Raw genomic sequence first — 27,977 nt, forward strand, 5'->3', positions numbered from 1 at the left:
CAAGTCTCTGGATGAATTGCCCTCGAACGATCGAGAGGCTTGCAAGATCTTGACCAGTGTGGGAGGCTTCGATACCGCTACCCTGATAAGCCTGGAGTTCAATGCCGATGCTTTAGAAAAATACATAAGTATGAACGTCTTTTCCTACGACTTTCTGGGCTTTGCTCTTGTTGGATCTTTGCTTAATGCGCGATTTTCCTGCTTCTTTGTGTTTTACTTTCGCCCAATGCCTGACTTTTGCTATGTTTGCTTTATTGGTGTAGGTTCAAAAATGGATAGGCAACGCCGGTTGCGTTTAGCCCAGTTACTGAGGCCCAAAGATGGAGCTTTGGCGTCTCCTCCCTCGGCCTCTTCCACACCTCCATCTTCTCCTAACCCCCAACCTCAACCTGCAACAACACCAACGAACCCAACAACCCCAGCTTCTCCCCGTCCACTTCCAAGCTCTCCACCTCCCATCGTCACCGTGCCTCTCGCGCTGGTTGAGGCGGGTGCTTCCTCAGCCCCCCTTGACAAGGGCAAGTGGGTGGTGGAGGTTGTTTCTAATGATGAGGACTCTGCTGAGGGGCAAGTCTTCAAACGACAAAGGACCTAACATGCCCCTCAGATGGTCGCCTCCGCCACTTCCTCTTCTTATGGGGCGGAGTCCTTAAGGGAGGATCCACCGAGCGCCACCTCCCCTCCCCAATCAGTGCATCAGGAGAGGGGGTTCGAAGCTGAACCCGTGGTCGTTCTTCCCCCTGCCCCAGAAATCCCTCTTTCCATGCAGGAGTCATTGAGGGGGTTTCTGAGCCTGGGATCTGCTAGTGGCCAAGCTGAAGAGCCTCAGAGGGAGAACATGTACTATTACATGGGCCTCTTCATGTCTTGTGCCTACACTTGGCACAAATAGTCCAGGGCCAAGACCGCCCAAGCTTCTGCCTTCCAAGCTTTGGAGAAGGAAGTAGCTTCTCTGAAAGAGGGGCAGGAGAAGCTCAAAGAGGAGAAAGAGAGGTTGGCCGCCCACTGGGGGCGTCAAGAGGGTGCCTATAAAGAGTCCCTGGGGATGGCACAAAAGGCCAGGGAAGAGGCCAACAAACGTCTGCACGAGGTGGCCCAAACCCAAGCAGAGCTTCTTAATGAAGTGGTCCCTCTTCGCACAAAAATTGCTGATCTCGAAGCGGTTGCAGAAACTTCGAAAGCCTACCAGAAGAAACTCGAGGATCAGTGCGTGGATCGAGAGCAAAAGCTGGGGAAAACTGAGGCTGCGCTCGAGTCCAAAACTGATGAATGCGCCCGGTTAACCACTGCAAATGCCACCCTCCAGGCCAAGGTTCAGGAGTTGACTTCTGCCTTGGCCTCCAAGGACCAAGAAATGGTTGCATGGTCATCTCTTCGCTCCTGGAGCGCGAAGGTCTTGTGGTCATGGCTTTCTGGAAACTTTCTCGACTTATCCGGGTTTTGGAACTGGAACTGAAAACGTGTGTGGTGGGACTGATGTTTTATATCGAGCCCCACGGTGGGCGCCAAATGTTCCGGCCGGCTGACCGGGATCGTCTTTGCGCGTGGCATGTCCTCGCAAGCTTGGGCACCTTCGTCTTGCTCCGTTTGTGAGTACCTGAAAGAAGTGAACAAAGGGGCGCCCTCGCGGCCGTTTGCACTCGGACGATCAAGTCAGCTAGCGAGAAACATCAAAGTGACACACCCTTGGGAGGTGGTCGAAGAAACTGTGCTAAGTGACTAAAAAAACTCAGAACTAGAATGGTGTTGCCCTAATTGCCTTGTGCTCACTGTGAGTGCGCCGCGAATACAACTAGGGTTTTTCTCTCTGTGTATTTGTGTGAATTTAGGTTAAAAACTCGGTCCCTTTTCAAATGCCCCAAGGTCCCTTTTTATACACCTCTCATCTGTTAAAGCGCGTTAAAGCGCATTGAAAGCGTATAAAAACATTCCTTGGAACATTCGAATCTTAACTAAATTAACGCGTACCTTGGCAAACTTTAACTGAAACCTTTAATGAGCACGTGTGCCTTGCCACGTGTCCCTTTGACTTGATCGTTTATTCTGTGTAGAGGGTCCCACAACGCCGTCACCAAACTTAGGGTTATTCTATCGTGTGAGCCCTCTTTCCTGCGAAGTGCTTCCGGCTCGTGGGTTGACGTTCTGGGTGCCAACTCATGTGTCCCAATCACTGGTTACTTGCCCTGGGGTATATCTACCTTTCTCTCGTACCATGCACGTGGTTCTCCCTGGTTATGGCCCTCTCACGGGTCGTATATGTTCCAGGGTCTCCCAGCAGTGGCGTGGATACTTCATGAGTTAAGGCATCGCCTTCTGGTGCTAAACTTGCGGCCTTGAAGCCGCCTTTCTCTTCTCTTTACTGCTGTTCTGGACTGTCGAGGCCCGAAGCCTCTCCGGCGACGCCTCTCTCCCTCGGGTGATGCTTCTCTTTGGGCGATGCCTCTCTTTGGGCGACGCTTCTCTCCCTCGGGCGTTGCTTCTCTTTGGGCGACGCCTCACTTGGGCGACGACTCGAGCGGTCTACCTGCTGACTTCTCTTCCTTGGATCCCTGGAGGGGTCCCCATCATGCGTTGACTCTGACCTTCAGTCAACGCCCGATGACGGGACGGTACAAAATTATTTATAAATATATTTAAAATTTTAATGGTGGACTTTATAAAATAAAACTATGTCCAGGTTTGAAATATTCAATAATATAAAAAAAATTATGATATCTGGTAATATTTAGTAATTAAAAATATAAAAAAAAAAGTAGTTAAACAAAGAGATAGAGAAATTAGAAGAAAAAAAAAACCACAACCACACACCGCCACGTCAGCATCTGATCTTGACACGTCACATTTCTCAATCACATCTCTCTACCACATAAGTAACATTTGACGTTGTAAGGTGAGATTTAACGAAAATGACCAATTTGTATACATTTAAAAAAAAAATTGATTTTTTTAAAAACCACTATACTAAATTGACTATTGCCCCTACAGACGAATAAGATAATTAAACCTCTTTTATAATAAGGATAGAGGGGACTATTAAAGTTGCATTTTCAATAAAAACACATTTTGGTTATTAAAATATTTTCTATTTTCAAAAGGAGATTGAAGAATGCTTTTCACCTAATATTAAAAGGGAAAAAGGGAAAGTAAATTAATAGACATTTAGTTATATGACGTATTAATTACTAACGATGGTGTGTTTAGATTAGGAAAGAGATGTCTTGAGAGTGGATTACAAATAATTTGAGAAAAAAATGTGAAGAAAGTGAGTTGTTTGGAATAAGGTACTATAGTGAATTTGAGGGAAAAGTTTATTGAAGTTTGTAATCGATGTGATAATTATGAATGAATTTTTAATTTTTTTAGAAGATTTAATATGTAAGTTTATAAATTTAATTTTATCTTTAGAAATATTTGAATAACAAATTATGAGATATTTTTCTATAAATTTAAGTTAATTAAAATTTTATAATAATTTTTGTTATCATTAAACATTGAATTTTTTTTTATAAAAATAAATAACAATATTATTTTTATATTTTATTTTATGATTAATAATATTATTATTATATAAATTTATGTTTTTATTATAAATAATTGTATATATATATATATATATTATTAATTGCTAATATTTATTTTTATTTTTATTAATATTTTTATTAAATATTATTATTATTTAATATTTTTTTATTATATTATATTAAATACAATCAATTATAGGTATAATCGATTTTTTAATCGATTTTTTATATATACTAGCGGAAACATAAATTTATATTTTCATTATAAATAATTGTATATATATATTATTAATTTCTAATATTTATTTTTATTAATATTATTATTAAATATTATTTTATTATATTATATTAAATACAGTCAATTATATGTATAATCGATTTTATATATACTACAAGAACACAGGCATGACATGCCTGTGTATCCGCATGTTTTATTTTTATTATTTATATATCATTATGTTTAATATTAAAATTGAATAAACGATATTATTATTCACACACACTTATATTAGTATAAATTTAAATTTATTAAAAATACGAATACATGTAAGAAGACACATAAATTTTATCAAAACATAGCTAACATAGTAGTAATACATGATAAATTTACTGATTATTCAATTTAGTTTTATTTTGATTAAATATAAATTTTTCAAAATTTAAATAAATTTTTACAATGAAGATTATCACCAATAAAAATAAAATCATAGTATGGAACAGTAATAACATTTTTTGTTAACTGCATTTTTTATTGATTGAGACAAATGTCAAATAGATGTCAATCTTATTTTTGAAACAATATTTGTCATATATGAATAGTGTTGTTTCTCCTTTCTTTATAAGTTTTTTTTTCGTGTATTTATTTCTCTTTTCTATTTCCAATATTTAGTCTTTAAATTTGTGTTTGTTATGTAATTTATTAAAATTTAGAAAAATAATAAATATTTAAAAAATATTTAAAAATTATAAAAAATAAATATTTAATTTTAATTTTAATTAGAAAATTTTAAAATTCTAAATAATATTTTTTAATACTATTTTTTGATCAAATTAATTAAAGTAAAGAAAACTAAGCTAATAAATAATAAGATAAACATAAGGGTATTTATATATTAATTTCAAGTAAATTTCATATTTGTTAACAATATTAATTTATCTGCAAAGGAACTTATGTTATATTTTTTATTATAAAATTTAAGGAAAAAAAATATCCAAAATATGAAATTGATCAATTTTAAATGCAAATGATAACATTATAAAAGACTTTCTTTAAGTGATTTCATAAGACTTTTTTTTGTCTTTAAAAACTCATATATTACAACACAATAAAAATTGAAAGTTTATAACTATTAATAAAACATGAAAAACATATTATCAATTTATTCCTAATCTTTATTCCTCTCTCCAATTTTCTTATTAATTTTCTTATTTTTTTTATAATATATCAATTTTTCACAAAATGTGGGAAGTATGGTAAAAAAAGAATGTGGAAATGAGGTAGTGGGAAGGAAAGAGAGAGAAAGTGGAAAGTAGGGTAAGTGGTTTATGTGCACTAGAGAATTATAAAAACGGTTTCTTAAATAAATTTTAAAACTGCTACAACAGTGGAAAGTAATTAGGAATAATAAATATAGTGCACCTCTGAAACAGTTATTTCAAATTTAATATTAACTATTTTTTTTAAAACATAAAAGTATACCAATCTCTCCACTCTCCTATCACTTAAATGACAACAAATAAAATAAAATTTTAAAATTAAAAAACTGTTTTATCAACTTTTGAAATAATAAAATGTCTAAATCATCAAAATAAAATATAAAATAAGGATAAAATAAGAAAAGAATTTAGAGAATATCTTGAAATTTTTATTTAATAGAAAAGGAGATCACTTTAAAATAGAAAACTAATGTATCAATCTCTCTACTCAATTAAATGACAACAAATAAAATAAAATTAAAAAATTGCTTTATTAGCTTATGAAATTATAAAATGTTCAAATAACCAAAATAAATTAATAAAATAAAATATGAAGTAAGGATAAAATAAGAAAATAATTTAGAGCAATTAAAGTGGAAAATCCCCTTTATATATAACTATAGATTTTTTATTTTATTATTTAATTATATTAAAATGTGGAAAAAAATTAAATACAAAATTTAATCAAATTAAATAATATATTACTATTTGTGTTAATCTTTTATTACTTATATTTATATTTATTTTTAATTAAATATGTTTAAAATAATTAAATGATTATATTTTTTATCACAATAAATCGAATGTAATATTATTGAAGAACATAATATTTTAACAATGTGATTCTTAATGAGTAAAGAAATTGAAGTTATTATTTTATAAAATAAACTAAACATCTTTATTGAAAAAAACAAAATAAAATGTATACAGTAAAGAAATAGGAAAAACAAAATAAGATAAATAAAAGAGATGAAATATGAAGTAAATTAGCAATACATAGGTTCAAAATCTCAAAATTAGGATTTTTGAAGCATTGAGGAGGCAGAAGACACGATGGAGTGGCGGTGATGAAATGTGAAGAGGAACAATAATACACCGTTTCAGAATCTCAAAATTAGGATTTCGGAGGCATAAAGGATGCGGAAGGCACGACGGTAGTGACAACCAAGGAAGACTGTGCGCGCGTGTGCGCTTACATCTAGACGTTGGGAGGGTCAACAATGAAGGCGTTTGCTCATGCAATGGTGTATCACAACTGATCCTACCAGTTGACCTGAGTGCAAAAGCCTTGCCACGTCAAAGGATGCTCCTTCTGGATCAGCTTCACACCACGTTAGCTTCTGTCCTTCACGCCTCAATTCCTCGCAAGAACCTGAAGAAAATAGAGTGGCGCCGCTGCGGCCGATCGCGCTCCGACGCTCAAGTCAGTGACGGAATCACCAAATACTAAGAGAGAATATCTAAACTCAAGGAACCGTGCGCAGTGAATCTCAGTGTACTTAGCAAGTATTCTCAAAGCGTACTCAAGTGTTCTGAAAAGCGTACCTCAAAGTCTGTTAAGAGTTCCTTATATACCTGAGCACTTTCTCTCTCCTGACGGTTATACCTCTGGACACGTGGCTCGCATCCAGCTGTACACGTGTTGCCATTTGGAGCCCCCTTCTACTTGAGCGTCACCTCTACTCTTCAAGCTATTCGACTAAGTTACCCATGCAAGGAGTAACTTGGTGCATAGTTTCCTTGGAGCTCGACCCTTTAAGCGGCGAGTACGGGGTGTCACCATGCACACCTTCTCTGTGGTCTCGCCTGCCGCTATCTCGATCTGTTTCACTTGCACATCATGCATGTTCTGGGAAACCGTTCCCTTGCCTCGACCTCTGGCTAGGGAATGATCATCTGATAACCTCGTCCTTCGTACTTGTACCCCTTGAAATCCTTAAGCAAGCCTTCCTGATCCTTCGGTGATGTGCCCCTTTCGGCGGTCTCTAACCACTTGATCGCCTAAAACTCACATACGGCGATTATGACGCAAGCCTGGTGACCGCCGGTTATACATTGTAGGGATCGGAGAACGCCAACTCAACGATTGGCGACTACACAAACTTCCCGATGTGCTTCCCTTCTGTCAGCCAGGTGTCCCGTTCAACACGCCTATATTATCGCTTGCTGCCACGTCATCACTTCCGATTACCTGATTGGTACAACAACTTTGAACTTTTTCGATTTCTTCCTCTCTCGTCTTTAGTCACTTTGATTTTTGACTCACCGTTAGGATTTCAGTTCTTGCTCATGTGCTTGTGAAATATACCTTTGTTTTGAAAGAAGAGGCATCGAAATTGAATTTGCACGCACCTAGGACTCTACACAAAGAACAAAAATCAATGAGTGGAATAATCTATCTACCAGGAAGATGATGTGGATGGGGACGATCTTGTAGATGTAAGTTGTCTTTCTCTATGCAAAACTTGGATTGATACAGTTTGAATAATTTTTTGAATATCCCAAACAATATATAATTTTCGTACAACAATGTAGTGTTGGTGTTTCAATCCTTAGTTCCCATCAAATGACTCTGGTTTGTTATCTAGTTTGTTTCGAGTTTTCTTACCGAAGGTTTTTGGTGAGTTCGACCATCTGTAGAAAAAAAAAACACCAGAATTGAATTTGTTGAATTTGCGCACACTTGAGATTCTGTAGAAAGAGCGCACTTGGGGCTCTATAGAAAGAATATCAAATAGCACAAGACAACAGTTTTTAAGATGTTTTTATATTCTTTCTCTCACAATTTTCTTATATATCACTATTTTGCCTAAAAAAAAGTAACCGTCCATAAATCCACATTTCACCACTCTCCCTCCACTCTTCTCTAATAAATTGCTTATTTAATAAAGAAGAACATCAATTTAAAATAGAAATGTAACCAATCTCTCCACTCTCCTGCCAGTTAGGTGACAACAAAATAAAATAACGTATCAATATCTCGACTCTCCTCTTAGTTAAGTGAGAACAAATAAAATAAAATTTTAAAATTAAAAAACTTCTTTAGTAACTTCTAAAATTATAAAATGTCCAAATAACAAGAATAAATTAATAAAACAAAATATTAAATAAGGATAAAATAGGAAAACAATTTAGAGAAATTAAAGTGGAGAATCCCTTTATACATAGATATAGATATAATTGATTATATTTATATATATAATAATAAATCAATGTATTTTAAAATTAATTTAACATTTAAATTATAAATAAATTTATTATATTTATAAAAAATTATAAAATTTGAAGAAGAATATAAATAATTTATTTTATATATTTATAAATAATTAATTTAACTAAAAGAATTTAAAAAAAAATCACATATACAAACAAGAATGACAGAAGTATAAGTTCGAGGATAAATGAAACTTTTCAAAATAGGTCACCCCATTTCAAGGTGTTCTCCATAAGAGGAAATTACAAGGTATGATGGAGAGTAAAAGCTACTCCTCCACAAGCTGACCATCAACCACAGACTTGCCCGGGCCAAGTTGGGAGAAATTCATCTTAGGGTAAACACCCGAGGCTTGGGCGACAACATCCTCGAACCCCACTAGGTAAGAGTTAGCAGCATCATTGGTGAAGGCCTCTTTCTCCTTGGCTAGCTCTTCATCTTTCAGTTCCAGTTCTTCTTTGAGCCTCTCCACCTTAGTTAGGAGTTTCGTCTTCTCCTCAGATAAGCTTAAGGCTTCCCTGGACTTCTCAACTAAAAGAGTCTCAACTTCTTGTTACAAATGTTTTGATTGATGGAGTTCCTCCTAAAGCCTCGCCGTCTCTCGCTGAAGCTCTCCTTGAAGGTTTTCCAGTTGTTGTTGGAACTCAGCAGCCTTGTGGAACTTCTTGTCAGCCGACCCTCTCAACTCTTTTAACTTGGTAACAACCAAGTAGCTTGCAGCAAGGCCCTACCCCATTTGTCTCATGGTTTCTTGGACGAGGCGGTCCTCCTTTAGGCTCATAAGTTTCTCCTTCGCCTTGTTGGGCAGGAGGACCTTCTCGAGAAAAGAGGGAGCGTCCAGGCTTTGGTCCCATAGTCCTTCTTCCTGGAAGCTCGTGCCCTCGTCTTCTCGCACCACTACCATGTCGCGTGATGGGGATGGGCTTAGCGGAGGAGCATGGAGGGAGGAAACATGCCCATCTAATGTAGAGTGCTCGGAAGGGGCAACTGTAGTGTTCCTTCTCCTTTTAAAGACTAGCTCAAAGTAGGTCTCCTCCTCGTCCTCCATAGGGGTTGGAGCTGCTATGGCAAGAGCCTTGAGTTTGAGATCCTGGGCTTGGGGTGCTTGAGCAACTGCCCTCATCTTCTTGGCCATTTCTGCCATATCCTTCTTGTTAATCTGGGCCAGCATGGTACCAATATAAACCTTTAGCCCCCCTGGGAGAACTCTTTGCTTATGAGAGTGGTAGTATCAAAGATCACCTTTAAGCTTGAGAAGAAATGGCAGACCTCTTGGTCACAGATAGCTGTCGTTTTGCTGTCAAATTAATATGATTCTAGCGTAGACTTGTCTAACACTAGAGAGATAATAGTATAATTGTGGACAAATGTCCCCAAGTCGTCTCCCAACGAATCCAATAGTAAAATCAGTTGATCAGGGTTTAAAATCTATCTGCAAGCAATAAAAGTTAGCAATAACAATAAAGATGAAAAGGGGGTTTGAGATAGTTGTGCAAAAAATATAAAAGAAATTAAAATAGCAAATAAAAAGCGGTTGATCCCAAGTTCTTCCACCAATGAATTCTTCACAGGTTCTCTAAAGATTAATCTTTTCTCAATCCTCCAACAGAGCTAAACCAGATTGAACATGCGCCGATCTGATTCAACTGAAACTCACCAGTAAAGCATGCGTCTACTAGTTTAATCAATACCCACTTTGTTCCATGCGTATACTCCATGGGAATGCTTACCTCCTCTCCCTTGAATCATGCGCCCAAGAAATTAATTAGAACAATGAAACTAACTAAGAAACCAAAGTTTAAGATAAGGAAGACTCTCAATCATGCGTTCAAGTACAACCTCTCACAAAAACCAGTTTTCCAGGAGATTAGACAATAAAAACAACTGTTATAGAGAATTAAAAATCGAAACTTTTATTGAACAAAACCTCAGAACTCAATGGGGAATTACAAAAGAATCAACCAAAAAGGTTTAGCCTTCCATGCGGAGGCAAAACAAAAGAATTACTAAGAAGAAAATAAACTAAGAAAACCCTATGAAGCTCTCTTCTTCTCCTTGATGCTTGTGTCCTTTTATAGGCTTTTCTGCTCCAAGGATCTTGGGAAAATATTGTAGTTTATATTTTGTTAACAGTTTCCCTTTCCATAATTCTTTTTATTTTGCAGAAGATTTGCTTCCAATTCTGTTTCTGAGATATTGTAGATTTTATTTTCTCTTTCTTCTCCTCAGAATTTGTTTTCTGTTTTGGTTCAAGAGCAACTTGGACTTTTGCATATTTGGCCCATTCACAAAGGTAGATGCTTCCTCCGGATAATTTACTCTAAAAATACAAAATTAACAATAATAATAGTTAAGGCCCAAATAAACCCAATTATAAAAATATTAATGAAAACAATGGATTTATTTATTATTATAGTCCAATAATCTATGAATAAGGCTAGTAAGTGTGAATAAATATATGCTCATCAGTCACGCGGGGGCATGTTTTCTAGGCACCGAGCACCTTGGAAGTTTGGTTTCTTGGTTCAGTATAAAGGAAACACATCTAGAAGCGTTGGGTCCTTCTTGTTGCACCGTATCTTCAAGAATTTACCCTTGAAGCCTTTCTAAAATTGTTGGAAAAGCGATAACAATGCTCTCCCAGCCACCCCATTGAAGGAAATCCAGAGTTTGCGACCTAAGTGCTTGGCCTCAAAGAAATATTGAAAGACTTCCACAGATGGGAAAAGGCCAATCTATGTGCAAAGAATGGAGAAATCCCCGAACAAATACCCAACTATTTGGATGTAGCTGGATAGGGGCCACGTTGATCTCGGTAAGACGTTCTTTTTCAAAATTAAATAAAGGTAAACGAAGAGCAATCTTTTTGAAGACGGTGGCATAAAAATAACAAAAGGGACTTTCAGGGTCCAAGGACTCGTCACAACAGACAAACTCATCCTCTTTACACGGGATTACCCTAAGAGCTCCATCGTTTTCTCTGCCAAAATGACACATTTTTTGGCGATCGCTTTTCATAAAGGCCACTATTTGTTCGTGAGAGGTATATATGGAAACTTCTGTAAGCATGTATGGCTTTAAACTAGAGGGGGGTGAATGGTTTAAAGAGAGTTTTCGCAAACTTTTAAGTCTAGAATGAAATTACTTCGAGAAAACTTGATTAAGAAATCAGTTTGCCAAAAACACAAAGCAAATTAGCATAGCACCAGAAAAACAATCGGTTGTTTCATAGAAACAACCGGTTGTTTATACCAGTTCACAATATAAATTGAATTTAAAGAGTTCAAGGGATAGAGAGAATGCACACAGAGGTTTATACTGGTTCACTCTTAAACCAAGAGCTACATCCAGTCTTCCCAGAAACCACTGGGGAATCCACTAAGCAATCAACCCTAGATTACTTACAACACCACCAAAGAAGTGACCTTGATCCCCTCAAGACACACATTTCCTTTGGCTCAGCACAAACACCAGTAAGAATGTTGATCTTGACAACCTCAAGAACACACAACACTTCTCAGCTTCACACACAGAGTTTCTTCAAAGTACAAAGGATTACACTTGTTACAGAAAGATCTGAAATCAATACAAGATGAAAATTCTATTTCACACTCTCTTGATTCAAGCAAACTCAAAGCAAACTTCAACTCTTCAAAAGCAAAATCAGTGAAAAACTCAAATATTTTTTTCTTTGATTAAATCTCAGTTCTTGTTTGTTACATAAACTGAACAAACTATTTATTGCTTTCAAAGACAGGTCAAAGCATTTAAAACTAGAGCGTAATCAGTTATAAAATCATTTAATGCTCAGTCAAAGCAAAAAACAGTTTTCTGTTATGGTCCCAAAACAAACAATCGGTTGAATACTCGAATCAATCGGTTGTTTTGGTTTGATAGCAAGTCAACCATCAAAAACAGTTTTCAACCTTTTTAAAAACACCTAAGTATAAAACAATCGGTTGTTTCGACAAAACAACATGTTGTTTTTCACTTAGTTTGAAAAACACTTTCAATTAAAAGGTTTAAGAATGCTTAAGCTTTGGATTCAATCAAGAGTGGATTTACACAGAGAATCTACCCTAGATCCTATTCTAAAACCCATCAGCAACAACAAGCACATCCTGTCTTCCATCAACCTTCAAAGGGTTTGGATTCTTCAAAGCTTGAACAAACTTGATTCAACAATCTCCCCCTATTTGATGAAGACAAATCCCTGGTTGCTTGTATTGGATGTGATTGAATCTGAAGCAGTTTGTACAAGACAAAGTTTAAGCAAAGCACAATATCTCTGATATAGGGTTAGAGCAAAAAACAGAAAACAGTATATCAGTAGTTTTAAAAACCAACAGAAATAAGGCTTACTTAAACATTCATACACAACATAGAGTTTTGCAGAAATAAAAGATAATGAAAGACAACACAGCATAAATCTCCCCCTACTTGTCTTCACAAATAGACAAAAAAGAAGAGATAATAAGATAATTGTTCCAGATCATACAGAAATAGAGAACAAAAGCAATAAAACTGATTCAAGACCAAAAACAATCGGTTGTTTCGTGAAATCAACCTGTTGTTTTTCCTTTAATCATCTTTGTCATACTGGAGTTCAAAAATCTGATTTTGAACAACTTCTATTTGTTCATCCAAGGTCATGAATCGTGTATCCATGTTGTTGAACCTGTTGTCTATACTCTGAAAGTTGCTTACACACAAATCATGAAGATTTCTTTGGTTCTCGGTAAAACCATCAAGCCTATTTACCATGTATCTTTCAAAAGAAGACATGGATGGCATTTCATCTCCTTGATTTCTTGCACTGGTTCCAGCACCTAGATTGGTTTCAGGTTGCTTTTCATGGTGAAAATCCATGTCAACAACTTGATCTTCCTCATCAAAATCCGTAGTTGCAGCACTAGATGAAGCACCATGATCACCATCTTTGCTCACCCATTTCCCACTTATTTTAGTGAATCCCATCTTGCTAAGAAAGCCATTGTTCATCTCTTGTGTTGACTTGACCAGCTCAGATGTCTCATCCTTAAGATTCACTTCAAAATAGAGCAAGAACTTAGAGATTAAAACAGCATAGGGATAGTGATAATCACTTAACCTCATGGCTTTTTGCATGTGTTCTTTGATGATGTGGTTCCAGTTGATTTTGATCTTCTTCATGATGCAGTAGATGTATACAAGGTCTTTTTTCTGTTGGGACAAAATGATTGCTCCCCCTTGGAGTAAGAATCCAGGTTACAATAAGAGCAAACACCCTTTCATCTAGCTTTAAGCCTCCAACCGAACAAGTTCTCACTTGGACATTTTGATTCTTCAAGCAACTCTTGTAGTATTGGACTTTGTTGAAGATCTCTTCGCAATTTCATCACCCTTGAATTTCTCATTTCTTATATTTAAAATTTATTTATAAATTCGCTTAATCAATTACCGTGAACATTATTAAACTCTCTTTTGGCTGATAGTAGATATTGCCAGTTATTGCTGATGGAATGACTTGCTGAGAAAAAAAATTATATTAGGTATTCACGAACTAGACAAAACAAAATTGTATCATTCTCTTACTTAATTACGATCACCCCGAAAAATATAAGGAAAGTATTTTATGTAGAATTATTTGGTCAGATATAATTTGTTCTCTTGTTTCTAAATAACCATTATCTAATTTGTCCTCCACTACTCCAAGATTTCCCTTGTTGATTCTTAGGCCAGCACATTTCAGACCAGCAACAACAGTCCACACATCATAAGTGATCTCCATGTCAACTCCCTTCACATGAGAAACAAGGTTGTTTCCCTCAAACTTGAGGTTGGTGTAGAACACCCGAATCAAATCAGGGTATATGTTCCCCTTCATCTCCAAGAACCTTCTTAGAGATTGATCTTTGAGCAGCTTCGTCACATTATCTAGCTTTTGGCTTTTCAGCCAATCAAAGGAAACAACTTTGGGGTTGTTGATCACTTTTGTGCTAGTTTCAAACCTATACCTTTCAATGAGCTCATTGTCTCCAGAAAACCAACCCTCTAATCTCCCTCCAGACCTCAATGCTCTGGTTTTGACCCTCTTTGATCTAGGAGAAGTTGATTCCATGACAGCAAAAAAAAGGGCAAAGAAGACTCACACAAGGAGAGCAAGAGTTGTTGCAAGAGATGGCTCAATTGATTGTTCTTGTGAAAGAGAACAACTGCAACAAAATTTAAAGAAACACAGAACCAAACTGCATTCAATGATGTGAGTGGGTTTCAGTTTTTCAGAGAGAAAAGACTTGACCAAGACCTGCACAGAAAACGTAAGAAAAAGCATAAAATCACATGGTCATCACATGTGATCTTTGACTAGTCATAAAGGCTCTTAAATTTTCAAGATTTTTGGAATACATTCCTTTATGACATGTTGTAACTTCCTCCAGAACATAACCAGGCTTTCAACATAGCTTTATTGACCCAAATCCTTTCGTAATTGATATCTGCAACAGACAGAAATTAAAAATGAATTAAATCCATTCTTTCACAGTGTTGTTAGATACAAAACAATCGGTTGTTTCGAGGAAACAATCAGTTGTTTTTCTGCAACAGTAAAACAAATTTTAAATTTTTAATCATGAGCAGAAAGGATTCAAAACAAATGTATTTGAACATTTTAAAAGAGATATTTAAGCATGAATATGAATTTAAAAAGGAATTAAAGATAGAGATAAGGAAGGTCTTATCCTTTGTGATGTTCCTTCAATGAGTCATATGCCTTTTGATCAATAAACCTATTTTGACTATTGTGTACCTTGGATTGATACATAACATTGATTCAGCTTCAATGATGATCTTTTCCTTTCAAGAACCTGATCAGATGAATTAGTGCCTCATGTTTCTCTAGATTCCCTACATAAACATGAATTCAAGCAACAAGGTTTGGTCCCCTTATAAATGTGGGTCCATTTGGTTTACTTTTATCATTTGAAACCTCACAACCTTTGGGAATCCATTTCATAAAGCCTCTAGGAACAGAAAATTTCCTTATTTTGCAGAATCTAACAGAATGGCCTTTCTTCATGCAATAAAAGCATGTAACAACCGATTGTTTCGACTTAACAATCGGTTGTTTTACTGGCTGTTTTGGAAAATTCTTTGAAAACTTATCTTGCTTGTTTTGTGGATTAAAACCTAATCCAGCTCTTCCAAAAACACAATTTTGAGATGCTAAGACATTCTCAAAGTTGGATTTTCCTTTTGAAAGCTTATCCACAGTACTCACAAGATAATGCACTTTCCTTTCAAGATTTTCACAATTTTCACAAATGAGAGTGTCACACTTGCAAGAAGAGTTTTTGCAATGAGTTTCTAGATTTTCAAAATCACTTTTTGATTTTTCCAGCTCTTCTTCAAGTGCCTTAACTCTCTTTTCAAGCCAGCTGTTAAGCTCTTTCAATTAGTTGTATGAAAGAACCAATCTATTAGCTTCATCATGTGTTTCTTGAAAAGCTTCAAGCAATTCACTATAATTTTCAACATTTAGAGAAGCACATGAACTTACATCACTTGAACTGCATGATTCATCATCCCCTTCTGCAATGAAGCATATGTTTGCCTTTTCTTCTTCACTTGATGATGAACTTGATGAGGAGACTTCATTCTCATCCCAAGCTTGACTTTTTGACTTTCCCTTCTTTTCTTTGTAGCTTGACTTCTTCTCCTTGCTTTCTTTATTTGGGCAATCTTCCTTTATGTGCCCTTGCTCACCACAATAAAAACAAGTATAGTTATTGGAATTAAAATCATTGGATTTTTTGTTTCCATACCTTTCTTTGTTTGTGTCTTTGTTGCGGTTCCTTTTCAAGAATTTGCTAAACTTTCTAGATAGCAAACTAAGGTTCTTTTCACCACTTTCATCACTGGATTCTTGCTTGCTTTTGTGTTTGACAACTTTTAAGGCAATACTCCTTACATGCTTGTCTTCACTTTCTTGAACATAGAGTCTATTCATCTCCAACTCATGTTCCCTAAGCTTACCAAACAAAGAAGTCATACTTAAAGATGTTAGATCTTTTGATTTAGATATAACAGTTATCTTAGGTTGCCATGACCTATCAAGACATTTGAGGATCTTGATGTTTAGCTCTTCTTTTTCAAAGGTTTTCTCAAGGCTCATGAGGTGATTGATGATGTGAGTGAACCTCTTCTGAACTTCAGCAATGGTCTAACCCTTGAGCATTCTGAACATTTCATACTCTTGGATTGGAGTATGATTTCTGGCTCTTTTCACCTCATTGGTACCTTCATGAGTTACCTCCAAGGTGTCCCACATTTCCTTTGCTGATTTGCATTGTGAGACCCTGAAAAATTCATCTGAATTCAAGGCAGAAGTTATTATGTTTTTAGCAATGCAATCAGATTTGGCCTTCTTTCTTTCAAAATCAGTCCATTGAGACCAAGGTTTTTCAATGGAAGATCCATCTTTTTCAAATTTTGGAACAAAGGGGCCATTTTCAATTGCATCCCAAATACCTTTGTCAAGTGATTCTACAAAGATTTTCATTATGACTTTCCAAACTTGGTAATTCAAACTACAAAACAGAGGTGGTCTGTTGATTGAAGCACCTTCCCCAAAAGGTAGTCTATCAGCCATAAAAAACAGTTTTAGGATCACACTTGAATAAATTCAAGAACCAAGCTCTTGATGCCAATTGTAAGAATGTATGGCTTTAAACTAGAGGGGGGGGGGGTGAATGGTTTAAAGAGGGTTTTCGCAAACTTTTAAGTCTAGAATGAAATTACTTCGAGAAAACTTGATTAAGAAATCAGTTTGCCAAAAACACAAAGCAAATTAGCACAGCACCAGAAAAACAATCGGTTGTTTATACCAGTTCACAATATAAACTGAATTTAAAGAGTTCAAGGGATAGAGAGAATGCACACAGAGGTTTATACTGGTTCACTCTTAAACCAAAAGCTACATCCAGTCTTCCGAGAAACCACTGGGGAATCCACTAAGCAATCAACCCTAGATTACTTACAACACCACCAAAGAAGTGACCTTGATCCCCTCAAGACACACACTTCCTTTGGCTCAGCACAAACACCACTAAGAATGCTGATCTTGACAACATCAAGAACACACAACACTTCTCAGCTTCACACACAGAGTTTCTTCAAAGTACAAAGGATTACACTTGTTACAAAAAGATATGAAATCAATACAAGATGAAAATTCTATTTCACACTCTCTTGATCGAAGCAAACTCAAAGCAAACTTCAACTCTTCAAAAGCAAAATCAGTGAAAAACTCAAATATGTTTTTCTTTGATTAAATCTTAGTTCTTGCTTGTTACATAAACTGAACAAACTATTTATTGCTTTCAAAGACTGGTCAAAACATTTAAAACTAGAGCGTAATCAATTATAAAATCATTTAATGCTCAGTCAAAGCAAAAAACAGTTTTCTGTTATGGTCCCAAAACAAACAATCGGTTGAATACTCGAATCAATCGGTTGTTTTGGTTTGACAACAAGTCAACCATCAAAAACAGTTTTCAACCTTTCTAAAAACACCTAAGTATAAAACAATCGGTTGTTTCGACAAAACAACAGGTTATTTTTCACTTAGTTTGAAAAACACTTTCAATTAAAAGGTTTAAGAATGCTTAAGCTTTGGATTCAATCAAGAGTGGATTTACACAGAGAATCTACCCTAGATCCTATTCTAAAACCCATCAGCAACAACAAACACATCCTGCCTTCCATCAACCTTAAAAGGGTTTGGATTCTTCAAAGCTTGAACACACTTGATTCAACAACTTCTTCTAATAGGTTATGGGGTGTCGAGGGGTATAGAGCTTGGTAAATCATTGCAAGAGTATCTAGAAATATAAACATAAGCAAATGCAGACATACATTCAAGCAAAGCAAACCACATGCAATGACGCATTTCAGATTCGACCGAAACCACATAACCAGCAGAGATGAGCATAAGCAGGAAAGAATAAATTCAAAATAGTCACAACTCAGACAGTGTGATCGCAACAAATATTCCAAACAGATATCATGCAAATACAAGAGTAATGAGTTGAAAAAAGGATATACCTTGTTTCAGGGAGCGATTGAGAAAGAGGAGGTTCCTAGGTTCACAAAGGAGGCACAGTGAATCTGAGAGAAACACGAAGAGTTTGCAAGTAAAAGGAAAATAAAACAGTGAATGAAGAAAGCTTTCCAACGTTAACTTAACCAAATATGAAAAATATAGAAATTTTCGATAAATCGAAGAAAACTTTTATAATAGTCAGACAGACAAGTTGATTTATCATCAAAAATATCTAGTAAGCTTATAACATAAGCAATTGTTAATAATAAATAATCTTACATTATGAAATATATATATATATATATATATATATATTACTAATAAAATTATTAGTTTGAAAATTTAATTTGAAATAAAATTATCATATTATAGAAAATATTATTAAAATTAGAAATAAAATTCTTAAATTTTGTTTGAAGACAATAAAAGGAGAATAACATATTTTTCTTTTAAAAAATAAACAAATGTCATTATGTTCACAAGAAAAAAATACTTTTCTTAACAAAAATAAAAAACCACTTACGAAATTCTGACAAAAACAGTATATTTGGATCATCTGTTTTCTCCAATAGGATATTGTGGTAAATATTTACTATTCTGCTAAATAATTACCCAAATAGCATAGATCTATACAAATAAGTAAATGTAAAAACAAATCTTATATTACAAAATATTCTAAATCAATTTTCAATATTACATTTACAAATATTTTTGTTATTATATTCATTATTAATAAAATCAATAATTTAAATTATATAAAAAAATTAAAATTTTTGGTTTTATGAATTTTTTAAAACCAAAATTTTAAAAATAAGTTATTTCAAAATTTATAAATGTTAGTTTTGTTAAAATTTTATTTATTTATTATGTTTTTAAAAACAATTATTTCATCAAATAATTATATTCCTAAATTATTATATTCTTTATAATTATTTATCTATTTAAAAAAAAAAATTCAAACTAATTTTATTAATTTTTTTTTTAAAAACTCAAAATTAACAATTCTTTTTCTTTCATTTTCAAATAAAAAAATTAAATCAAATCAAATTTATAATGGAATTAAATCTTGAACTAAATCATACTACTTGATAATTGTTTAACATAATGTATTATTTAGATAAATATTTAACATAATATGTTATTGGAGGAAATAAATAATTCAAATATTTTATTTTGATTAAAATTTCTAGCACTTGTATACTGGTATTTTTAAAATTATATACTAAAATAAAAATAATAAAACAAGTATTAAAATGAGTTAATGCTAATACTACGTGTAAAACAATCTTTTATGCTAGTTATAAGATATCAAAAGTAACAATCCTAAACTATCTCATAGTACATCACTTTTTTTCCCGTTAGAGTATATAATTGGTAATATACTAATTTAAAGATATGGTCTACATTTTGTAATATACTATTTTTTTTAATGAATTACTTTCTCAATATTAAAATAACTATACTTTAATTAACCTTTAAAGAATTACATTGATTTATCCTTCCATTATTAATAAAATATTGCTTGTAATATATTTCAAAATATTAATTAAAAATTATATTTAAAAAAACTAAAAACAATATATTCATAAAAAATAAAATTACTACAATTGAATAATTTTAATAAATTAAATATTTAGTATTGTTTATATTTTAATGTTAACTGTAAAAGAATTAAGTCATTATACGACAGTGGTACTAAATTATTTGAAAGGAAATGATGGTTTCAAAACTTTAAAAGTATATAATTCTTGATATTATAAAATTTTTGAACTTATCAATAAATCATTAAATTATTTGAATCACCGTCCTTACCAACTCACCTTTTAAACCGGTTTTCCTTTCACTCTGACAGGTTTGTTAGCTTCATTCGTCTATAAATCCCTTCAACATCGCTTCCTCTTCTCACAAACTCCAAACCCTGCAACAACATCAACAAGAAGAAGATGGAAGAGGAAAGCACGGATTCGCGAAAGCAATCGAGGCTCGCGATTATGGAACTCGCCAACATGATAAGCGTTCCAATGGCCCTAAACGCTGTCGTTCGCCTCAACGTCGCCGACGCCATCTGGAACGGCGGCGCCAACGCCCCCCTCTCCGCCGCCCAGATCCTCCCCCGCATCCTCCCTGTCGGCGACGGCGACGCCGAGAACCTCCAGCGCCTCCTTCGCATCCTCACCAGCTACGGCGTCTTCCACGAACACCTCGCCGCTGGCGAACGCAAGTACTCCCTGACCGACGTCGGCAAAGCGCTTGTCACCGACGAACAAGGCCTCTCCTACGGGGCTTACGTGCTCCAACACCACCAGGTCCGATTATCAATTGTTAGTAGAAAGAGGAAAATAATTTTTGTTCAGATTAAGTTTGTTGGTGATGTTTAATTTTTAGTATAAATATCCTTAAGAAAACGATTTTAATATTTTAAGGGAATAGTTATTAATTTAAGTTAAAGAGGTGTTCCCATAAAAAAAAAGATAACAATTGAAATTAATATTTAAAATAACTTGGTAGATAGGAAATGGCCATTGAATGAATGAAAGTATTGAGGGCTAAAATAGGATGAATTTGAAGGGTTTCACACAGTCTGATCTGATGTGAGTGATGTTGTTGCGTGGATAGGACGCGCTGATGCGAGCGTGGACATTGGTTCACGAGGCAGTGGTGGACCCTACGAAGGAGCCCTTCGAGAGGGCGAACGGGGAGGGAGCGTATGCGTATTACCTGAAGCAGGCAGAGATGAACGAGCTAATGGTGAAGGCGATGTCAGGGGTGTCAGTGCCCTTTATGAGGGCCATGTTGGAGGGCTACGATGGCTTCCAAGGTGTGGAGAGGCTGGTGGACGTGGGTGGTAGTGGCGGTGACTGCCTCCGCATGATCCTGCTCAAATACCCCAACATCAAGGAAGGGATCAACTTCGACCTCCCTGAAGTTGTGGCCAAAGCACCACCAACCCCATGTGAGTAACTGTTAGGTTTTTATTTCATGAGATTGTGATCACACATCTTATTTCTATCATCGTCTCATTCATTTGTAGGTGTAACCCATGTGGGTGGTGACATGTTCAAGTCTATTCCCCAAGGAGATGCTATCTTCATGAAGGTGAGTCCTTATTTTTATTTAATCATAAATCATTTATATTAACTTCCCTTTCTTTCCAGAATGTCAATTTCATCACCCTTGAATTTCTCATTTCTTATATATTTAAAATTTATTTATAAATTCGCTTAAGCAATTACGGTGAACATTATTAAACTCTCTTTTGGCTGATAGTAGATATTGCCAGTTATAGTTATTGCAGATGGCATGAGTGGTTGAGAAAAAAGTTATATTAGCTATTCACGAACTAGACAAAACAAAATTGTATCATTCTCTTACTTAATTACGATCACCCCTAAAAATATAAGGAAAGTATTTTATGTAGAATTATTTGGTCAGATATAATTTGTTCTCTTGTTTCTAAATAACCATTATCTGATTGTCTGGTCATTTTTCTCTAACGTAAAACTCTGAAAATGCTAATTTTATATTATTTTATATGTACTATTTTTTTTATCATTTATCTTCAAATTATAAAATTGCGAAGAGATCTTAACCCTTTATTTAATGGAAAATGATGTATAAATACTCGTTTTATTTGATATTTATTATGGAAAAAATTGTATATGTTTTTTATATTTTGTTTAAACTTGTTAGTATTAATTAAATTATTTTTTTCTTTTTATTTAAATTAATTAAATTTTTCTTGCAATTTTTATCAGAGATGTTTTATGTGCATAATATAAAGGTTTTTTAGCTAAAAAAATACTATGCTTCTTAAGATAAGCCATAAGTCTCAACGAAAGCGCAATCATTTATTCACCACATATACATGATAACTTTAATTTTCAGTAAGCTGCACTTCCATTATATAATATATTATTGTAGGCATCTTATACAGTGGGGGTAGGTAAAGTCATGCTAATGTGTTGGATTGATTATGACTTATTATAAATAATTTAAGACAGTTCGAGAATCTCTGTCTCCTAAAATTTGTCTGGACCAAAATCTTTATTGCCAATGAAACTGAAGTCGTTGTATTATGCAGTTTGAGAAATGCTCCTTGTATTATAAAATTGCACTTTTTCCTTTCTTTTCATAATATCCGTCATTGGAGATTACCTTACTTTTAGACACGGTTACAATTTAACATGGATTAGGATAAGATAATTTTATATTATATAACGGAGTGAAAATCGACCTTCTTAAGTTATAAGCGGATGAAATTATATGTCTACTCATTTCTATATTCAAGTTAACAACCTAACTTGAGGGATGAGTATTGAAAATTCATATCATCTAAAAATAAAATTATTCTATAGTATATGTTAGTGAGGGCAAACATTCACTTTACAAATCAAGTTAGATTTAAACTTATTTTTTAAAATTATTCTTAGATGATGGTAGGGGATAAAAAGAGTGTAATTAATCGTATAATTATTAATTCATTCATTACTTTCAATCTCTTTCCTTTATATTATTATAAGCATAATAAAACATAACTTATTTTAACTATATTTCTTACATAGCACTAATTATGAATAATAAAAAGAAGATTATCACGACGGATTGGTACAATACTTAAATATCTATGATTGACACGTTATAGGAAAGATTTATGTAATGAACAATCTGTAGATTCATATTGTGTGTAAAAATTTGTCTAATGATTAGTCTACTGTTTAGTAGATTTTAAGATCTGTGACAGAATTAAATGATTAGTCTTTCTCATTGTGTTGATTGTTGTGTGTGTATGACATCTGTTATAGTTTTGTTGCATAATGTATTTTACATTGTTTGGCAGTGGGTGCTAACAACATGGACGGACGAGGAAATAAAGCAGATAATGCAGAACTGTCACAAGGCACTTCCTGAGGGAGGGAAACTGATAGCTTGTGAGCCAGTACTGCCAGAGCACTCGGATGAGAGTCACAGAACAAGGGCGTTGCTTGAGGGTGACATTTTCGTGATGACAATCTACAGAGCCAAGGGGAAGCACAGGACTGAAGAACAGTTCAGGCAGTTAGCCAATGATGCAGGTTTCCCTCGTTTCAGAGCCTTCAACGTTGACCATTTCTACACTGTTCTTGAGTTTCAGAAATGAATTTAAGGCAACCACTCTTCTCTGTTTCAAGGGTTTTGTTCTGTAGACTAGTTAAGTGGTAGTGGTCTTGTGATATTAGAACTGAGTTGCTTGGAGAACTAGGGTTAAGATTTTTAGATATTGACTGTGGTATAGTAGAAAAACAGGTACACATAGTACCCTACCATGTGCCTTAAAAAAATAAGAAACAGAGTCACGAGAGAGTAGTACCCTTTGAACTATCTTTTCAAGAAAAAAAGTTATCCTTTTATTTAAGTTAATTTGTTATTCTTAAAAGTTCAGATAAGTTGAATTAAGATTCTTATGAGTAAAATTAATTTTAAGAGTCAAAAGGTACTTACAAATATACATCTCAAGTGAAATTCAAACTTTGGTCTTTTGACAGTCATCATAAACATAAATTTTGGTGTTCTATTTATAAAAACGTAAGAAATTATTATATTGTTATATGCATTGTAATGGTATTAGTATTTTGGAAAATTTTACTATAGTGCAATATTTTTATTTGCATGTTTTTATATATTTTACATGATATTGATATATTGTTGAAACAGAAAATATGTAATTATTGTGGCATTGGAATTTTCTATTTATAAGACATTTTAATTTAAATTAATGTCAAGTGATCGTGAGCAAGAATATAAGCCAAATAATATTATGCAACTAGGTCGTGCATTAAACAAAACAATTTTGAATTCTGTAATGTTTTGACAAAGAAAGTTATACGACATAATTATACAAAATTTTCGTACAATATTTTTAATGGTGGATGCTTTATAATTTTTTTCCTTTGGATTTGATGATGCGCACTATATATAATCTAATATATAGTCATAAAAAGAATGAGTGCAATTTTTGACCTCTAAAATTATATTATTTTTCTTCTGGTTCTCTGTTTTTTTATGTCAACATTTACCTCGAACTTTATTTTAACATGGTCATCTAAATTATTTATTTTGTCAATGTTTTCTTCTAACCTCTTTCCATCTTTTGTTGATCCAAAAATAATGTTTTGGTGCTTGATGTGGATATGGAATTATGATAAATATGACTAATGATAATAAAGATTACAGATTTGACCTTTGAAAAGAAGACAATTTTATAGTAAGAAAGTTGATAATAATTGTTGTGAAAGCTGGTTTAGTCTCACTGTAAATCGATGATTTGATCCTCTAATCTAGGTTAAAGAGAACAAAACTAGTAATATTTTAGTTCAATAAAGATTTAATACTATAACTTCTTCGCAGGATAATAGGACAACAACTATTAGGTTAAAGTAAATGTTTAGTTTGAACATCAAAAATATAAAATTAAATATATTTCCTTTAGTATATAACTTCATATTTTATACATACGAATTCAATAAATTATTTGAATAATTAAATACAATATTTTTTTAGATAAAAATAATATTTTATTATTTTTTTTGTAGAAATTTTGTACAAAAAGGATCAAATATCTAAATGCATGATACTAAAAAAGAGAGTAAAAGAGTGATACAAAAAAGAGTAAAAGTGAAGTAGTATTGACTTTACTCTAACTCATTAGTGGACTAATAATCATGCAAGTAGACGGTGGGAGTATCTTAAAGGTTCACAAGTACCAATAAATCTTACCCAGGCATATCTAGTTTACTTTATTTTGCACACATTAGTCTTACTTAGTGCTTTGTTTAGTGGTTAGTTTAATGTTTATCTTAGTGTCTTTTATTTTCTTTCTTTTAAACACTTCATTTTGTGAAGATTTTAAATGAGTTTTTATTAAGAGAGATTTGTGAAAGCTAACTTAGAGAATTATGACTAAGAAAAACTAGATATTTAAGTAGTCATAGCGACTTACCTCTCTTTTCTGAAAGTGAACTTTTGACATTTCAACCTTTTTGTTTAAATTTGTTCTTTGTCTTCAATAATAAAATGAGTGACCATTCACATAAATCTAGTCTTAGTTTGTTTAGTTATGGTTGACTTAGATTACGGTTTACATTGATCACCTTGTCAAAATTTTGAGTCGAATAGCAACAAAGTATATTGGATGGTGGATTAAAATCATGCTTCTAGATTTTGTGTTTCATGCTTGTCCAATAACTTTCCCCATCAATTAATATAACACATAAAGCATAAATAATGTATTATAGTTTCTTGTTCTTAAAATATTGAGATGATTGAACAAATAGCTTGAACTAGAGCAAGCAAAAGTAGTAGAATTGTGACAATTGCAGATTTTCAAGGAATTTAATCACAAGTCTTAAGAACAATACTAAATCACCATAAGCAACAAGTAACACGGATGCATTCATCAGTTCAACACCAAGTCAAACCATTATACATAAATATATAATAGTTATATATATATTTGTAATATACATTGGAATAACATTATAGCGAGGTATAACTTATAAATTTGGAAACCTTATGATAACACAAGCCAGTAGGAGTTGTTTGGTTGAATAATCCACTTGAGAATCACTCTAATCATTACGCATAACACTAGCAACAAATTTCATTTTTGACCTACGTGATTTTGTCCTCTTCGTATTTAAGCCTCTCCTCGAGAGGAAGCCCACCAAGAGCTCCAACAACAACATTGTGGAGGTGGATCTTACTGTGGGAGCTTTAAAGGGGAACTTGTGGAGACATGAAGGTTGTGGAGATGTGAAGGTTGTGAGACGTAACTTGGGAACTAGAAGATGATGTAGCACTTCAGATCGCCATTCTTCCAGTTTTCATTATTGAGGTGCTTTGCCGCCACAATGGTGAGGTCCAGATCCGTTGATTTCGATGGTGAGGGACGCGATAACATCATCTTTCTTTTTTCTTTGTGCGCTTCTCAATAGCAAGCATTTCCAATACTAATAAATGGATGAATGTTTGCAGTCAATTTGAAAATGGAGAAAAAAAAATTGGAGTCATACTCAGGGTTTGTAGTTGGAGAAGAGAGTTTGTAGATCGGGAAGAACTTTAGAGCATTAATGATGAAAACTCACTATGTTTATTTAAGAACTAGCGTATTAATTATTTATTATGCCATTTTTATTTTTAATTAACATAATAAGTATATCGATTATTACAAAAATGTCATTGATTACTTTTTATGATAGGTTGACTTACAACCATCATAATAAGTCGTCATTGATTTCTATTTTTGTCCTAGTGTGAATTTTTATATTGAAAGGTGAAGATGGAGAAAATTTTTAATAGTCACCGTGTAGAAGATTATAGAAAGGTATCCCTGGCTACACTGAGCTTTCAGGAACAAGCCATGTATTGGTGGACTTTTTTAATGAAACACTATTTTGTTAACATTCAATTGGAATGAGCTAAAGAATGTCCTTGGGAGATGCCATGTTCCCTCTTACTATGGAAGGGAGTTGATGTATCAAATCCAAAGACTCTGACAAAGAGATCTAACTATAAATGAATGTAGGCAGAAAAGGGAATTACTTATGTTGAGGGCTTGTGTCAAGGAAAAGCCACGATTACTATTGCTAGATTTAAGAGTGGTCTTAACCTTGAAATACATGATATGGTGGAATTTTTTCCTTTTAATTACTTTAAAAATTTGGATGACTTGGTTCAACTATGTATTAGGGTAGAACAATAGCCCAAGAGAAAGAGTACCTCTAGGGAAGATTATCCTAACACATTTTATTCTAGGAGAGAGTTCAAGAGGGAGGGTTACTCTTCCAAATCCAAGTACGAAAGGTCACACGAGGAAGATGGGGAAATAAGAATAGTAAAGGAAAGTACAAAAAAGTTTGTGTATGAAGCTGAACCAGATACAAACAAAAAATTTTCCTCTCCAGAAAAAAAAAATCAACTAAATCAACTAAAGGTGTGGTTGAAAAAGAAGAAGAAATCATAAAAGATAAAAAATAGTCTCTTATAATACTCCCTGCAAGCACAATTGAGAAAGAATCCTTAAAGGCGGATGGCGGATTGCAATACTTTAAACTCCACTTTTCAATCATATAATCCTAATTCTTCTTCACAAAAATCTAAAAACAACACTTTATTATGTTCTTGCCTAACTTAAGCAATGGACAACACAAAGTGAAAAAAAAAATTAAAAAGAACTTTATTTCTTTATTTGATACCCTGTACAAAAATAATAATAGGCCTTATTTCTGTTATGTTTTCCTTTGTTTCAACTTTCTTTTAATAAAGACACTTATATAATGTGTTTGATGTATATTGTAGATTAATATTTGATCCTGGTCGAGAAAGAAAATAATTATCAAGGAAATGGTCCACACCAGGTGGTGATGACTACAATAATAAATTGGACATGTGGACAAATCCTTTTGAAGAGGAAGGGTCTAATGGAGGACAATCTGAAAGGATTCATATTAGGCATCTAACAGGGGTCATGGCTAGAAGATTGGAAGAAGAATGTGTTCATAATACTCTTTTTTTATTGGAGAATCAGTTGTTGATTGTTCTTCATTTTTGGTCTAGTCTTGTAAAATTTTTACAAAGTACTATAGACTTTATTTTAGGCTTGCATTTGGGTCATGTATTGGGCCAATTAGAGTAGGGTGTAAATAGGAAA

General features: G+C 33.9%; 1 protein-coding gene and 1 long non-coding RNA gene across 2 annotated transcripts; one reads left to right on the forward strand and one right to left on the reverse strand.

The window, feature by feature from the left end:
- Positions 1-15,869: 15,869 nt before the first annotated feature.
- On the reverse strand, positions 15,870-20,177 carry LOC137835178 (uncharacterized). The gene is made up of 3 exons (XR_011085033.2): positions 20,113-20,177; positions 18,295-18,357; positions 15,870-16,560 (listed from the first exon to the last, which is right to left on the reverse strand). It is a non-coding gene; the product is annotated as an uncharacterized LOC137835178 (long non-coding RNA).
- On the forward strand, positions 20,060-23,684 carry LOC137835177 (O-methyltransferase family protein). The gene is made up of 4 exons (XM_068643552.2): positions 20,060-20,598; positions 20,909-21,245; positions 21,324-21,388; positions 23,130-23,684. The coding sequence occupies exons 1-4, from the start codon at positions 20,236-20,238 to the stop codon at positions 23,427-23,429; spliced, it is 1,065 nt and encodes a 354-aa protein (XP_068499653.1). The 5' UTR covers positions 20,060-20,235; the 3' UTR covers positions 23,430-23,684.
- Positions 23,685-27,977: the final 4,293 nt, after the last annotated feature.

The sequence above is a fragment of the Phaseolus vulgaris genome, chromosome 5 (assembly GCF_051622355.1).
Source record: "Phaseolus vulgaris cultivar YP4 chromosome 5, ASM5162235v1, whole genome shotgun sequence".
Lineage (NCBI taxonomy): Eukaryota > Viridiplantae > Streptophyta > Magnoliopsida > Fabales > Fabaceae > Phaseolus > Phaseolus vulgaris.